The 15,718-nt window shown below is 46.2% G+C and overlaps 1 protein-coding gene across 3 annotated transcripts in view; it reads right to left on the reverse strand.

Annotated features, from left to right (window-relative positions):
• Positions 1–15,718, reverse strand: part of PLEKHG5 (pleckstrin homology and RhoGEF domain containing G5) — a 575,902-nt gene that overhangs the window by 206,944 nt on the left and 353,240 nt on the right. For all 3 annotated transcript variants that reach the window (XM_086921583.1, XM_086921584.1, XM_086921585.1), the window contains exon 6: positions 12,935–13,071. In XM_086921583.1, coding sequence (XP_086777709.1) covers positions 12,935–13,071 — 137 coding nt within the window. The remainder of the gene's footprint in view (positions 1–12,934; positions 13,072–15,718) is intronic.

Raw genomic sequence — 15,718 nt, forward strand, 5'->3', positions numbered from 1 at the left:
ACGGATGAGGAATTGAGAGCATGGAAGGATGGGCAGGGACGACTGGATGCGGATGAATGTTGGACAGATGTAACAGACAAGAGAAGATGGATGTTACCGAATGCGTATGTCCTTCCAGTAGTGACGATGGCACACGGGCCTGCCCATGTGAGTGCGAAGGGTATCTGCAAACTATTAGACCCGGTGTGGAGCAATAAAAACATCTCTAAGATGGCCACCAATTTGGTTCGTCAATGTATGGTGTGTTTGAGACACAATCCTGGAAAGGGTACCCCTGTCCCAGTGGGAAATTTTGCACCCCCCTCTTTCCCTTTTGAGGTGATTCAGATGGATTACATCGAAATGGAAAGAGTCAACAACTTGAAGTACGTCCTTGTAGTTGTATGCGCCTTTAGTAGGTGGGTGGAGGCGTTCCCAACTAAGGACTGCACGGCTATGTCTACTGCAAAAATGTTGATAAAGGAGTATTTCTCCCGCTTCGGATTACCTAGGGTGATCTGGAGTGATAATGGCACGTCCTTTAATGCTGAATTAGTGAAAAATATATGCAAAGGTTTACACATCACCCAGAAGTTCCACTCGGCCTTGCATCCTCAGGCAGCAGGACTGGTGGAACGCTTTAACGGGACGCTCAAGTTAAAAATGGCCAAAATATGTGAGAGTACAGGTCTCCGTTGGCCAGATGCACTTCCCTTAGCTTTGCTTTCCACAAGAGTCACTGTAAATGCAAAAATGGGCGTCTCCCCGCACGAGGTGGTATTTGGCCGCCCGGCCAATATCTGGGGAGTGCCCCGACCTAAATGTTTCTCAGAAGTTCCTTATCCTCTGTTGACAGATTATCTGTATGCTTTGACTAAAGATCTTCGTTCTATTCATCAGCAGGTAGCAGACACTCTGAAGCCGTTGCCGGAGGGGCCCGGACACACCATCCACCCAGGGGATTGGGTCGTGGTGCGACGATACCAGCGGAAGTCTTGCTTGGAGCCAAGGTGGTCAGAGCCTCGTCAGGTGCTCCTTACCACGCGCACGGCGCTGCGGATCGACGGCAGAAAGGCGTGGACCCATGCCTCTCATGTGAAGAGGGTCCCGCTCCCGTTGCCCTATGATCAATGGGTGCAAGACGGCATCGCTGACCAAGAGTGTGAACATATCCCGAGGTATGTTCCTTTCTCGGATGCTTCACTGATTGGAGAAGAGCGAAGCGGCATTGAAAATTCTGTGAGCTCTACAACTCCTCTTGTTGCTAGCAAAGAGATACCGGAAAGTTCAGCATCTGCCACGGAGACACCTGCTTTGTTCTCCGACCCCGAAGTGCCAGGGAGCACTCGTTATAATTTCCGGCCCCGAAGAAAATAAGTACAGTGCTGGAATATGATGGACTAAATACTGGAAGAAGGGCTTAGTGGACATTTTGAAAAAGAAGATTTAGTGGTAGGGATGGACTTGTAAGAGCCCTGGTGTTTAGCCGAAGATTGTGTTCTCTGAGACTGAAAGCGTGGTGCGGGGCCCGAATTAAGTGCTTCCCTTATTTCAAAGTGAACAACGTGGGAGTAGGTATGGACGGTAAAAGCCTGCCTGTGAGGCTTTGAAGGACACAGGGAGAAGATCCCTTTTTAAGGGTTGAAGAACCCCTCTGGCCGGTTGAGGATTGTCTGGGACTATTTTTTTAGTAGTAGTGTGATTTTTATTTTTTATTTTTGATTTTGGTGTTGATAAGTATACAGAATGTATCCCTTTGGGCGGCCAATTGCTGATGAGGAGCTGCCTTTTGCAGCCCCCCCGAGACGTGAGCCTGATTCCCCCTGGTTGGCCCTTTCCCGAAAAGGAAAAATTGGAGTGCTAATTATATTTTTAATTGCCTTTTTGGTGACTCTTGGCATACTGTTTTTCGTTGATAAATACTATCCTGTACACAAATTTGCACCCACACCTACTGCTGTTCCGGAACATGCAATGTTAACTGTTGAATATGGTGAAAGAATGATACGGGCAAATTATAAAGATAATGTTTTTATTAAAACACTGCATCATGCGCATGCCACTACCAACATGACAGATTGCTGGGTTTGTGGGCTTTTGCCCTCTGCAGCCTATAAGAAAGATAGATTCCTTGCTCTTCCTTTGACTCCGGTAAATAGTTGTGTGGGATGGTACACCCTTATAGGTCTAGTTAAATATTTCCAACAGCCAGATTCCCTCACACCCCGACTACAGAATAGGGGGTGGACAATGACAATGCGAGTGCGACCTTTGCCTTCAGCTTCCCTTGGACGGATATACACTGACGGGCGTTTTGACCAGACTTTTATACAGACATGTGAGAAAAAGTTGGGTCGCTTCTTGACACCAAATGATACTGATAGGCTAAGGGATAGTTTTATGAAACTGAACGCCACCTTGTCTTATAGGCATCCCCCTAGGAGTAACGACAGCTCCAAAAGTTTGATACCCTTGGCTGTGGTGGGTCCTCCTCCATTTTTCTGTATAGAGGGAAGGGGTCCCATCAAGGTTGGAAATAGCTCTTGTAACGTGACTGCTTCAATACGCCTGCCCGTTAGCCCCTCATTGATTGCCCCACCCAGTGTCTATTTCGTATGCGGTGAAAGTGGATACTTATGGTTGCCCGAGGGTTGGGGTGGGGTGTGCTATCTGGCTTATCTGATTCCTCCCGTGTATGTGGCTCCCTCTGATTACCACAGAACTCATCGACGATTCCCCAATACTCCAGAGCAGCCGCAGGGGCAGCGTAAAAGGAGGGACCTTCAGGTAGAGGACGTTGATCAGACAGATACCTCGTATCAGCAGTGGACTGATTTTTCTAAGGGTCTGCTTCCTTTCTGGGGTCCTATATTCAATAGTAGAGCTATCAGACGACTCTCTAGGGTAATGGAAAAGGTGGTTCTGGTTGAGGCTGACATTACGACTAACATCTCTGTTGAGGTTCAGGCTATGAGATTATTTACGATCCAGAATAGGATGGTCCTTGACGTCATACTAGCTGATAGGGGCGGGGCCTGCCGCGTCATCGGGACCTCTTGCTGCGTTTATATCCCTGACTCCGCCCCGACTGTTAACTTGGCAGTGCAAAAATTGCATAGATTAGCGACTGAACTGCACCAAGATAATGGAACTTGGTCTCTCCAAGGGTGGCTCTGGGGTGCCTTTTCTTCCTGGGGCTGGAAAATACTGATGGGTTTGGTTGGAGTGGTTAGTGTAATACTGTCATGCTGCCTTTGCATATATTGCCTTCCTCCATGTTGTTCAATGTGTGCTGCAAATATTCGTCCGAAAAAGAAGTTACCAGGTCAATATACGACTTCTATGATTACTGAAATTCCTGCTGATGCAAGTTGGTTAATGTTTATTGCAGAAGATGTTTTAGACTGAATTAGTAAAGTCCTGCCCCTAGAATGGATGTCGGCACTACCTTTGGCAAATAAATGAGGCTATAGTTAGCCAATGATGCTAAAAGGAGGGTCTGATAGAATTCACTTTTCGATGCTCTAATTACCCTATGATGACGTGTGAGTTAGCATCATATGACTAACTAATGCATTTCGTATATACACCTATGCTGAATACATATTCTTACTTATTGCTTATATTCAAATGTATGCGTGACCATATTAGCTTCTTAGCTTAGCCTGTGTGCCACCATTTTGTGTAACTCTCTGTGCCTGCGGGCTCTGCTCGCTCATGCCCCTCCCGCAGGAATACAGAAATATACTAAGACAGCAGTTTTCGTTTCTCGGCTTACTGTGGTCGAAACTAGCAAGTTTCGTTATCAGTAATGTTCTCATGCCCAGAGACGCCGAAGCCTGGCTCCCTGGCCTTGAGCAGAGATAATAATGTATCCCTTGCAGGTGCAGATGCCTGTTGTATGAGAGCATTGTCTACTAACTAGAGGCTCGGTAACTTTCCACAAGGGGCGTACCCCATTTACTGTATTGCATTATAATGTATTGCTGTGATGCAGAGAGTCAGTCCTCTCGTTCGCACTCCTAGGAGTGAGGTCGGACAGGGCCCTCTCATATGAGTGTTGTTTGGCCTAATAAAGACTTTTGTTATACTTCTCCACTGTCCGGCTGACTTCCTATAAGGTAATTATAGGTGAGTGCTGTAAGTCACTCCAGTGGATTTGAGCCACGCTTATCAACTTGAAGAATTGTTTTACCGTTTTACACACATGAGAGTCAATTAACTTCAGCTAAAGCATTTTAACAATCAGAATGAAGGGTCCAAGCCTTTGTCCAAAAGGAAAAGCACGTTTTGCATGCCAGGCAGAAGTTAGGCCTGGAAATGCAGCGACCAGCTTCCAAGGACTCCATGGCCACCCTGGGGGTCCTGCCCCACAGATTGAAGGCTGCTGCACTAAAAGGAACATAGCAATGTAGACAAGCATTGGCAAAGCCAATAGGTCTCGCCTATACAAGAGCTATTGACGTTGGCAATGCATTTTGACATCTTGTGCACAAGTGTGACTGCTGTTCAACATGGCTAAAAGTTTGTGACATGGAGTGTCCTAGAGTGGAGTGGGGTGAGCAGAGTGTCGTAGACTAGATTTGTTGAAGCAGAGTGTCATAGAGTGGGGTAGAGGGAGGGAAGTAGAATTCAGTGGTACAGAGAGTCGTAGAGTGCAGTGCTGTGAAGTGCAGTGTCAGAGTGCAGTGTCATAGAGTGGGGTGCTGTGGAGTGGACTGGGGTGGAATAGGGTAGAGTGGGTTGGGGTGGATTGAAGTAGTAGGCTTTATTGGAGTAGATTAGGGTGAATTGGACTAGATTGGGGTGGATTGGATTGGGGTAATGTGGGTTGGATTGAGTGGGGTGTATTGGAACGGGTGGACTGGATGGGGTGAATTAGATTGGGGTGGATTAGATAGATTTAGGGTGGATTGGGGTGAACTGGATTAGAGTAGGGTGGTTTGGAGTAGTGTAAATTAGAGTGGAGTGGCTAGGTTGGACTGGACAGAGTGGATTGGAGTGCAGTGGATTAGAGTCGGGTGGATTGGAGTGGGGTGGATTGCTGTGGGGTGGATTGATGTGGGGTCGAGTGGATTGGATTGCGTTGGATTGGAGTGGGGTGAATTAGATTGATTTGGGGGGGTGGATTAGAGTAGGGCAGTTTATAGTGGTGTAAATTAGAGTGAAGTGGCTGGATTGGACTGGACCGGGTGGATTGGAGATAGGTGGATTGAGTGGGGTGGATTGGAGTAGGGTCCATTGGATTGGGGTGAATTAGATTGGTTTGGGTGGAGTAGGTTAGAGTAGGGTGGTTTGAATGGGAGTGAATTATAGTGGAGTGGAGGGGTTGGATAGTACCGGAATTGAGGGGGTGGGTTGGAGTGGGGTGATTTGGAGTGGTTGGGGTGGATTGGCTTGGGATGTGGTGGGCTGAATGAATTTGATTGAGTAGGGTGGACTGCACTGGGGTGGGTGGGGTAGAGTGGAGTAGAATGTGGAGGACTGGAGTAGAGTGGAGTGGATTAGACTGCAGTGGAGTGGGATGGATTGGAGTGGGGTGGGATGGAATGGATGGGATGGATTAGATTGTGGTGTAGGGGATTGAAAAGGGGTGGGGGATTGGATTGGGATGGGGTGGACTGGATTGCAATGGACTGGAGTGAGGTGGAATGGAGTGGTGTTAACTGAAGTGGGGTTAATTGGACTGGCGTAGGGTGGATTGGAGTGGAGGAGACTGGATTGCAATTGGGTCGATTGGAGTGAGGTGGATATGACTGAATGGGGTGGATTGGATTGGGTGGGGTGAACTGGACTGGATTGAGGTTGGGTGGGGTGAGGTGGATTGGAGTGGGGTAGGCTGGATTCGGCCGGATGGGGTGGACTGGATTGGAGTGGGGTGGATTGGGTTGGATTGAGGTGAGGTGGATTGGGGTGAGGTCAGGTGAATTTGATTGGAGTGGGACAGACTGTTTTGGATTGTAGTGAGACACATTGGAGTGGGGCAGATTGTTTTGGATTGGAGTGGGGAAGATTGGAGATGGTTGGGAGAATTGAAGTGCGGTGGATTGGAGTGGAGGGGCGTGGGGTTGTCTGGGCGGATTGGTGTGAGGTGAGGTGGATTGGAGTGGGATGGATTGGAGTGGGATGGATTGGAGTGGGGCAGATTGTCTGGAATTGAAGGGGGGCAGATTTAAGTGGGGGGATTGGATTGGGCAGATAGTTTTGGATTGGAGTAAGGCAGATTGAAATAGGGCGGATTAATGTGGGGTTGGTTAGAGTGGGCAGATTAGAGTGGGGTAGATACATTTTTAATTGGACTGGGGCAGATTGTTTTGGATTGAGTAGGTCTGATTGGAGTGGGGCAGACTGTTTTGGACTGGAGTGGGGCATATTGGAGATGGGCAGATTGAAGTGGGTCACATTGATTTGGATTAGCGTGGAGCAGATTGTTTTGCACTGAAGTGGGGCAGCTTGTTTTGGATTGAAGTGGGGCAGATTGCTTTGGATTGAGCAGGCAGATTGCTTTGTATTGGAGTGGAGGAGCAGATTGTTTTGAATTGGAGTGAGGGAGGTTGGAGTGGGGCAGATTGTTTTGGATTGGAGTGGGCCAGATTGTTTTGGATTGTCGTGGGGCAGATTGGAGTGGGCATATTGTTTTGGATTGGAGTGGGGTAGACTGTATTGGATTGGAGTGGGGTAGACTGTATTGGATTGGAGTGGGGCAAAATGGTCTGGACTGGAGTGGGGAAGATTGTTTTGAAGTGGGGCAAATTTTTTGGAATGGAGTGGGGCAGATAGTTTTGGATTGGAGTGGGGCAGATTGTTTTGGGCTGGAGTTGGGCAGATTGTTTTGGATTGGAGTGGGGCATATTGGATTGAGGCAGATTATTTTGGATTACAGTGGCATGGATTGGAGTGGGATGGATTGGAGTGGGGCAGATTGTTTTGGATTACAGTGGGATGGATTGGAGTGGGGTGGATTGGAGTGGGGCAGATTGTTTTGGATTGGTGTGTGAAGATTGTTTCGGATTGGACTGTGAAGATTGTTTTGGATTGGAGTGGGCAGATTTTTTGGATTGGAGTGGGGCAGATTGTTTTGAATTTGAGAAAGGCATATTGGAGTGGGGCAGAAAGTTTTGGATTGTAGTGGGGCAGATTGGAGTGGGATGGTTTGGAGTGAAATGGTTTGGAGTGGGGCAGATTGTTTTGGATTGGAGTGGGCATATTGTTTTAGACTGGAGTTAGGTAGCTTGGAGTGGGCCGGATTAGAGGGGGCTGATTAGAGTGGGGCAGATTGGAGAAGGGCAGATTGTTTCAGATTAGGGAGGATAGTTTGGAGTGAGGTAGATTGTTTTGGATTGGTGTGTGAAGATTGTTTTGGATTGGAATGGGGCATATTGTTTTGAATTTGAGAAAGGCAGATTGGAGTGGGGCAGATGGTTTTGGATTGGAGTGGGGCAGATTGTTTTGGAGTGGAGAGGGGCAGATTGTTTTGGACTAGAGAGGGGAAGACTGGAGTGGGGCAGATTGTTTTGGAGTTGGGCGGATTGTTTTGGATTGGAGGGGGGCAGATTGTTTTGGATATCAGTGGGGCAAATTGGAGTGGGTTGGGATTTGCTGTGCAAATAGGGAGAGGGAGAAAAGAGGAGGGGATAGCTAATCGTAAAGGACTCCTGGGAAATCTCCACTTCAGGGGTGCACAACATGGGCTTGATAGAAGGCCTGAACATTTGTATTAAGATTGGCCCCACAACCTCTTTTGCAGGACTCTTGGTATACAGACCCCCTGACTGTTCACCAGGTATACTTCCTGAGCTCTGCAACTTTGTTGCCCAGAAATCACTACAGTATTACAACTTTGCAGCGTTAGATGACTTCAATTTACACGTTAATGATCTGAGATGTAAGCAGGCAGCTCAGCTTTCCATGTCTCTCAATGGAGCTAAACTGATTCAGCGTGTAAAACCGCCCACCCATAGGGCAGGGCATACCCTAGATCTTCTGTTTTCTAATATTCCAACTTTGATAACTGAGACTCCATTTCAACTGGTCTGGACAAATCACTGCTTAATTCCGTTTTCTTTCAGTTTGGAAAAACCCATTCAAAGCGGGGGAACTCGCTGTCAAAAAGAAACTGGAAGAAGCTTACAGTTTTGCAGGAGAGTCAACCACTATTATTGAGTGATCCAAATGCTGACACATCCGCTCTAAATAGGTGGATTTCCTCTGCCTTGGAGTCCATTGCCCCAGCCAGAGTAGCAAAAACTATGAGGAAATCCCCCTCGGCCCGTGGTTCTCTGAGACTCTCAGATTAAATAAAAGTAGATTTAAAAAATTGGAACGCTTTTAGAGGGTGTATTACAGTGCAACGGTCGAATTGTCATATAAGAAAGCACTGAAAGAGCTTCACAAATTGATGAGAGAGGCAAGGAGGGATTACTTGGTGAAGCACATTAATAATTCGGAAAACTCAAGTAAGAACATTTTCAGGGCTGTCAGCTCCTTCTCCAGACCGAAGAAGGTGGAAAATGAAATTCAGCTGTCCCTCTCTCTGTGTGCAAAAATATCGGACTTTTTTGATAGCAAAATTTGGAAAGTCTACAACACCTTCACAACTGCGGTAGAGACCAAAAACACAGAAGAAAGTGGGAGTAGTAATTCCGAGTTCTCCTTTACGGAATTCCTTCCCATCTCTCACCAGGAATCACTGGCAGAGATCCGGAGTTGCAGGTCAGGATCCCCAGAGGACCCACGACCCCCTAAATTGTGGAAAGAGTTGGCCCACTCTATAATCCATGTTCTGAATCATATATGGAACAAATCTCTTGCTTCTGGTATTTTCCCTGATACATGGAAACATGACGTGCTCCTCCCACTCAGAAAAAAACCCAATGTGGATCCAGGGGAGCTAAACAACTATCGCCCAATCTCATTATTACCAGCACCAGCAAAAATGCTGGAAAAAATGGTCCAGCGACAGTTGGCAAATTTGATTGAGAGTCATGATATTTTGCATGATACTCAGTCCGGCTTTTGGACTGGTTGCAATACAGAGACAGCACTGTTGGAGGTGGCAGAGTCGGTTAGAATATCTGTGGAAACTGGATCATCAGCGATGCTGGTGCTCCTGGACTTATCTGCAGCGTTCGATACGGTGGACCACCAAATCCTGATACAGAGAATCCAATCAGTCGGAATTGGGGGAGTGGCATTCACCTGGCTTAAGTCTTTCCTTAAAAATCGTACACAGAAGGTTGCTCTGCAACCCCACCAGTCAGAACTTAAAAATGGAGTACCACAGGAGTCGGCATTGAGCCCGCTTCTTTTTAATGTACATCTGGCCCCTATGTTCTCACTCATACCTAACTGGGGAGTGAAGGTGGTATCATACGCCGACGACACCCAGCTGGTGTTTTCCTTTAAAGACCAGTCTAAGGACTACTTCAAGAGATTTAAGGGATGTCTGAGACACATCGCCAGGTGGACGTACAACAATAAACTCAAACTTAATGCAGAGAAAACTGAAGTGTTGTTCTTTGGCAAGGCTCTGCCACCAGCAGCTGGTATTTGCTGGCCGGCTGAAATGGACCTGCCTCCCACTCCAGCAACTATGGCAAAAACCTGGGATTGAAATAGGAAGTAGATCTCTCTTTCACAGCTCAAATTCAGCAGGTGACAGCCTCATGCTTCAGCAAATTAAGAAGCCAGAGGAAATGTTTACATTTACTGCCGGAGGACTGTCGCAGAGTCATTGTCCATGCCAATGTGACATCTGGGCTGGACTATGCTAACTGCCTCTACCTGGGCCTGCCCGCGTACCTAGTCAGAAGACTGCAGATGTTGCAGAATATGGCTGCGAGATTGATTAGACGTGTACCGTTTTGTAATCATATCTCTACGCATATTAAACAGCTCTACTGGTTGCCGGTAGCAAGAAGGATTGAGTTTAAAGCTTTAACTCTGGCATTTCGGACAATACATGGCAAATGCCCTAGTTACCTTAAACAACGGTTGTGCCGCTACAAACAAAACCGTTCCCTGAGGTCCAACTCTCAAATTCTGCTCTGTATTCCACGCTTTGTTAAAGCTCGCTAAGGAGGCAGATCGTTCACAGTGGGGGCTACTAAGCTTTGGAATTCCCTGCCAAACTATATTCGCAAAATCGAATCAGAGACACCGTTCAGATTCGTGTGGCCAGCTCCTCGTTATCTTCGCGTGCCGCCTACTGTTTTAGCACCGGGACACCTCTGTTTGAGGTAGCTGTTCGCGCTTTATTAATGTCTGTATGAGTATTATTAATATTATTATTGGGAGGGCTGGAGTGTGGTGGATTGGAGTGGATTGGATTGGGGTGAGTGGTTTGGATTGGAGTCAAGTGGATTGGATTGGTCTGGGGTGGACTGGATTGGGTGGGGCAGATTGATGTAGGTAGGGTTGATTGGCGCGGACTGAAGTGGGGTGGATTTGGGTGTACTACATCATTATATGTTAAAGCATCATCTAAGAAATAAAACATAAGAAAGAAACAATGTTGATTTGTAATAAGATAATCCTCATCTTTTGAGAGCAGTGCCCACGAGCAAAACAAAAAATATATGAGTGCAAAGTGAGAAAAGAAGACTTGGCAAAATAAAAGAAAGTTAACTATAGAAAATAAATCTGTACAATTTTGTTTGTCCAGTCACATGCCTTCTGTTTGCAGGGTGCTAAAAGTGAAACAGAACAAAATAATACCTTAATCACGTTGGGAGCAGTGGACGGGTGATGTTAGGACTGCCTTGACCAACTACGAAGCTGTAAAAAAGAGTTCCATGCAAGTCAACTAATGGTGAGCAACGGGAAGGGCTTCAAGCCCTTATTGTTTGATAGAAGAGTGTCTTGCAAGCGAGACGCATGCGCTAATGCATGCTATTGCATGCCTGACGCTAAAAAACAAAATTAACATGCCAAGGCTAACCGTCTCTCAAGCATCATAACCTGTTCCCAAGGCTTTATCTCTCTGACCTTGTTTATTGTTGCTGGTAATGTTATGTTAACCGTCTGCTATTGTGTATACTGTGATAATCCATGTAATTAAAACTCTTTTCTACAGAGTTTATCACAGTGTAATTCCAATCCACTCTTAAAGGCATTTTATCAATGTTAAGCATTTCACAACAAATCAGTCAAGCCTACTTTTTTTACCATAACTGTTAATATTAAAAAGATAACAACTATGACTTCTGACATAAGTTTTCCCAGTGAACCAATTTGGCCTATAAACTATATCACATTTGTCACCATAACCATTACAGGCCTACGGTATTGAGCATAAGCTTTCCCACAAGGTAACCGTCATGTGTGCTCCAATGTACACCGTTACGGCCGACAAACAAAATACACCCTCTGATAAGAGGGGCTTACAAGAATACTTGTAGTGCAAATCTTCTACAGTAGGCCAAGGGTTTGTCACAGAAGATAACTATTACCAATATCTTTGCCTACTACTGAAAAACTGAGATTCCATGTACCAAAACCCCTCTCTAGAGGCTATAAGGCATTGTAATATCAATCCAACATGAAATACCTACTACAATTAACATATGCCTTTCACAAATAAGCCAGGCATGTTCCTTCTGTCATAACCTTTTATTAGACCTATGGCATCTGACAAAGGTACCAAAATGAACCAGCCAAGTCAGACCTAAAGCTTGTATCACTGACTTGTTACTATAACCAATAGATGCCTCCTACATTTACATAAGCTTTCCGACAAGGCAACCATTCGGTATAAAGCCATAAAAGTACAAATAAGTACATAATGAGATACAAACCCTCCTTAGAGGACTGAACGACAATTCTCACACTGCAAATATTTTACTCTCAGGGTTTGTGACAGAAGTTAGCCAAAACCCATGTCTACTATAATAATCTGTGAGAGTCCGTATGACAAAATACCTCCCCACAGGCTTTAATACAGCATAATAACAATCCAACCTTAAATGCCTATTGGATTAATATATACTTTCCACAATAAATATGTGAAGCCTACTACTTTGTCATAAATGTTCATAATTATCAGACCAGTTCTATGGCCTTGATCACTGGCTTGTCAACATGACCAACTCACTGCTGCTTTATTTAGGATAAAATTTCCTGTCAGAGGTCCAACCAGCACTAAAACTCGGGCTACATGTAATTCCTAAAATTACGCCACATTGCGTAGATATGTTGCGGTCACAGCAATATTTTACGCAGGAGCACATGAACAACGCGAACATGAGTGGCTGATTAAAAATGTGATTTAATTCTGATATAGATATAACTGATTTTGCACAATAATCTACAGTATGAATCATATGAAACCTTTACTCCCACAATTAAGATCTGACAGGTTGGGCATAAAATAGGGAGAATCTTGTAGTTGACTGACACACAGTTTCTGCATGATCAAATGCTGTACACAAGGAAATCAACATGTGGGTGGGTGCAGCTAAACTTCCTCTCTCAACAGTGATTCATGAAGCGTTTTTCTTTTGATAAGGTAAGGTCTGGCAACAGTTGCACAAGTTGTTGAAGCCACATCTAAAAAACAACATGACATACTTTTGGAAATTTTCCTGCAATATTTTAGCGTCATTTGAATAAAATATTTTTACAGAGCACACTCACTTCAGAATATGCTGCTGTGATTTCGAGGATACTCGTTATAAGTCCTTGCCTTATGATCTGAATCAATAACACTTGGTTGTAGTTAATTATGAAATAGACCATTGGGCTATCACTTGAGTGATTATTAACTCAAATATTGGCTAAAAACATTGCATAATGTTCTGGCTCAGGGAACACAAAAAATTGAATAAACAAGAAAGTGCAATTAGACATGGGACCTTTTTGTATTGTCCAAAAACTCAGGATGACTGGTATTACCAGATGTCCAAACTGTGCTCTGCTCCCCTACACTGGTATACCGCAGTCAGAAGCAGGTCCTTACCTTTAACTTTAAGGTAGTGGCCCCCAAATCTGTATGCTTCGAAGTTGAGAGATAGGGGCGTATTTGATTGATCGAGGAAAATGTCCACCTTGTTGAGCTCTATCCCTTTCCTTTCGAAAGCTGGCAGCAAGACTTCACTAAAAGGCAGAGAGGAAAGAATAGGAGTTACAAATAGTATATATGTGTACATATAATATATCAAGTAGCATTCGTTCTTTTATGCAGAAATTAGATCCACATTATGTTGCTTTAAACAAATAAATATATTTACTTGGGAGTGTTGTATCCCCAAAACTCATTAGCGGACAGCCATTTCAGAATGCTAAGCTTTGATATCATTGGTGCATTGGCACCATTGGTCGGGGTGCCTATTCAGGGTGGTCACTGCAGAACACGGAGCTTATGTCTATTGCACTTTATGCCAGAACTTGCTAATTGGGCCTGCAGTACCACAGTACTAGTCTAAGGTTCATGGCACTTTGAGGGTAAGGGTAACCAGTCAAGTCATGCCATCCATCAAATCATGGACTGCATGGGGACATTCTCATACATTTTTCCTAGTTGGTAAGTAGGGACTGAATTACAGACAGTTGTGCTTCGCTGCCAGCAATTTGCGCAAATGACCAAGGGAAGGGTTAGACGTATAGATGTTGTCAAGTTCATGTCTCGATCCACATACCGTGCTTGGCATATTAAAATCGCACCCTGTATCCCCCAAATCCTCCTCTGCATCTTTCCCGCCATTATTCCACCCAGTAGTGGCTGCTACAGGATTCGGGTGGTGCGGGCGGGGTCGGGATGACAACGCCGAAGATGAAATTAAAAAAAACACTTACCTCAAATGACCGGCCACAGCCTCTCCTCCGTTCTCCGTCCTCTTCATCTTCCTGCAGTCGCGGCCGGCAGCAGGAAGCACCCACGAAGGCTCCCCATAGCCAATCACAACACTGCAATGCAGCACTGTGATTGGTCTGAGCACCGTGGATTGGCCCTCAGACCGGGGTTACAGGCTTTGCATGTTACTCACCAGGCCACATAATGCAGTCTGGTGGGGAAGATGCAAAGTGCGCATGACTGTTTAGCCAGCCTGAGAGGGCTGGTCAAGCAGTCATGCCAAAAGAAAAAATGATGGACAGAATGGAGAACAATGTCATACATTCACCTCAGTACAGAGATATGGGCCTATTCTTTTTGGTCCCCATACCATTCCAGTTTGAACCCAGCCATATGCAAATCAGTCTGGACTCTGCGCCCAATGGGAACAGTCCAGCCCGAACTGCCAGGCCAGGTCCTCCCTGGACTGAAACCAAGCATCCTAGGACCGGTTTCGACGTATCAACCCTCATCTGCCAGGATAGCTTGACTCCAGTGGCATGGGGAGCACAGGACCCACGTCAGGGCATACCTGGCCCACTCGGGGTGACAAATACAAAAAGAACAACTGATGGGCTGTTTTGTTTTATCGCCCTAAGTGCGGCGGGTATGCCCAGACTGGTTCCTGGGCTCACTGTGCCACTGGATTCAATGAATCCTGGCTGATAAGGGGTGAAACCACGAAACCGTTCCTAAGATGCTTGTTTCTGGCCCAGGGAGGACCTGGCTTGGCAGTTCGGGCTGGACTGTTCCCATGAGGCACAGGGTCAACACTGATTTGCATATGGCCAGGTCTAAACTTGGGTGGCATGGTGAGCAAAAGAATGATGGATTTAACCCAGATCTCTTGACTGGGTGATGAATGTTTTGATTTGCTCTGCATTCGGTACATCAATTGTGTGTCTTTTGCTTTCTCGCTCTAAGTGCGCTGGGTATGCCCAGTCGTGGGTCCCGGGCTCACTATGCCACTGGATTCAAGCTATCCTGGCTGATGAAGGGTGATACCCCGAAACCAGTCCCAGGATGCTTGTTTCCGGTCCAGAGAGGACCTGGCTTGGCAGTTCGGGTTGGACTGTTCCCATGAGGCCCATAGTCAAGACTGACTTGCATATGGCCAGGTCTAAACTTGGGTGGCAAAGTGAGCTAAAGAATGATGGATTTAACCCAGATCTCTTAACTTGGGGTGAATGTTTTGATTTGTTCTGCATTTCTTCATTCAATTGTGTGTCTTTTGCAAGCAGTCATGCCCACTTAACTCCTTTGCCGCGGGGCTAATTCCCCCGCGGTGTGGGGGGGAGGGGGGCCGCGCACTGCGCCGCTTGCTGATGACGAGCCCAGGCTTGTCATGCAGCACGGTGCTCGTGTGCTCATGACGAGCCTGGGCTCGTCATGAACCCGCCCGCGCAATGGAACGCTCAGCACAGCGGGGGAATTAGCCCCGCGTGTGAGCGTTCCACGGCTCATGACGAGCCCAGGCTCTTCATGAGCACACGAGCACCGTGCTGCATGACGAGCCTGGGCTCGTCATCAGCACTGAAGGGGTTAAGGAGTGCAAAGCATTCCTCTCCCTGTGACCCGAGTCCCGCCCGACCCGCCCCGAGAGCCACTGACTGCAAAAGAAAACTAAAATGATAACAATAGATATTATAATTTTAGTTTCCCTTTAGTTCAGTAGGGCGACACTCCTTCGCCATAGTGGAGGAGCCGCCACTGATTCTGCCATCATTTGTACTGCGGGAGGAGGCGAAGTTGAATCCAGACTCCCAAAGCAGGTTGGCGTTAATAAATGTATCAGTCGACTTTAGTGTGTACACAACCACTTCTTAAACATTTTATTAGCCTGAATGGCCATTGAAAGGGCCCCAGTAAGTCCCCAGAGTGATTAGTTGCTGTTCTTGCACCAGCTGCCTT

This window comes from Lissotriton vulgaris, chromosome 5, assembly GCF_964263255.1.
Source record: "Lissotriton vulgaris chromosome 5, aLisVul1.2, whole genome shotgun sequence".
NCBI lineage: Eukaryota > Metazoa > Chordata > Amphibia > Caudata > Salamandridae > Lissotriton > Lissotriton vulgaris.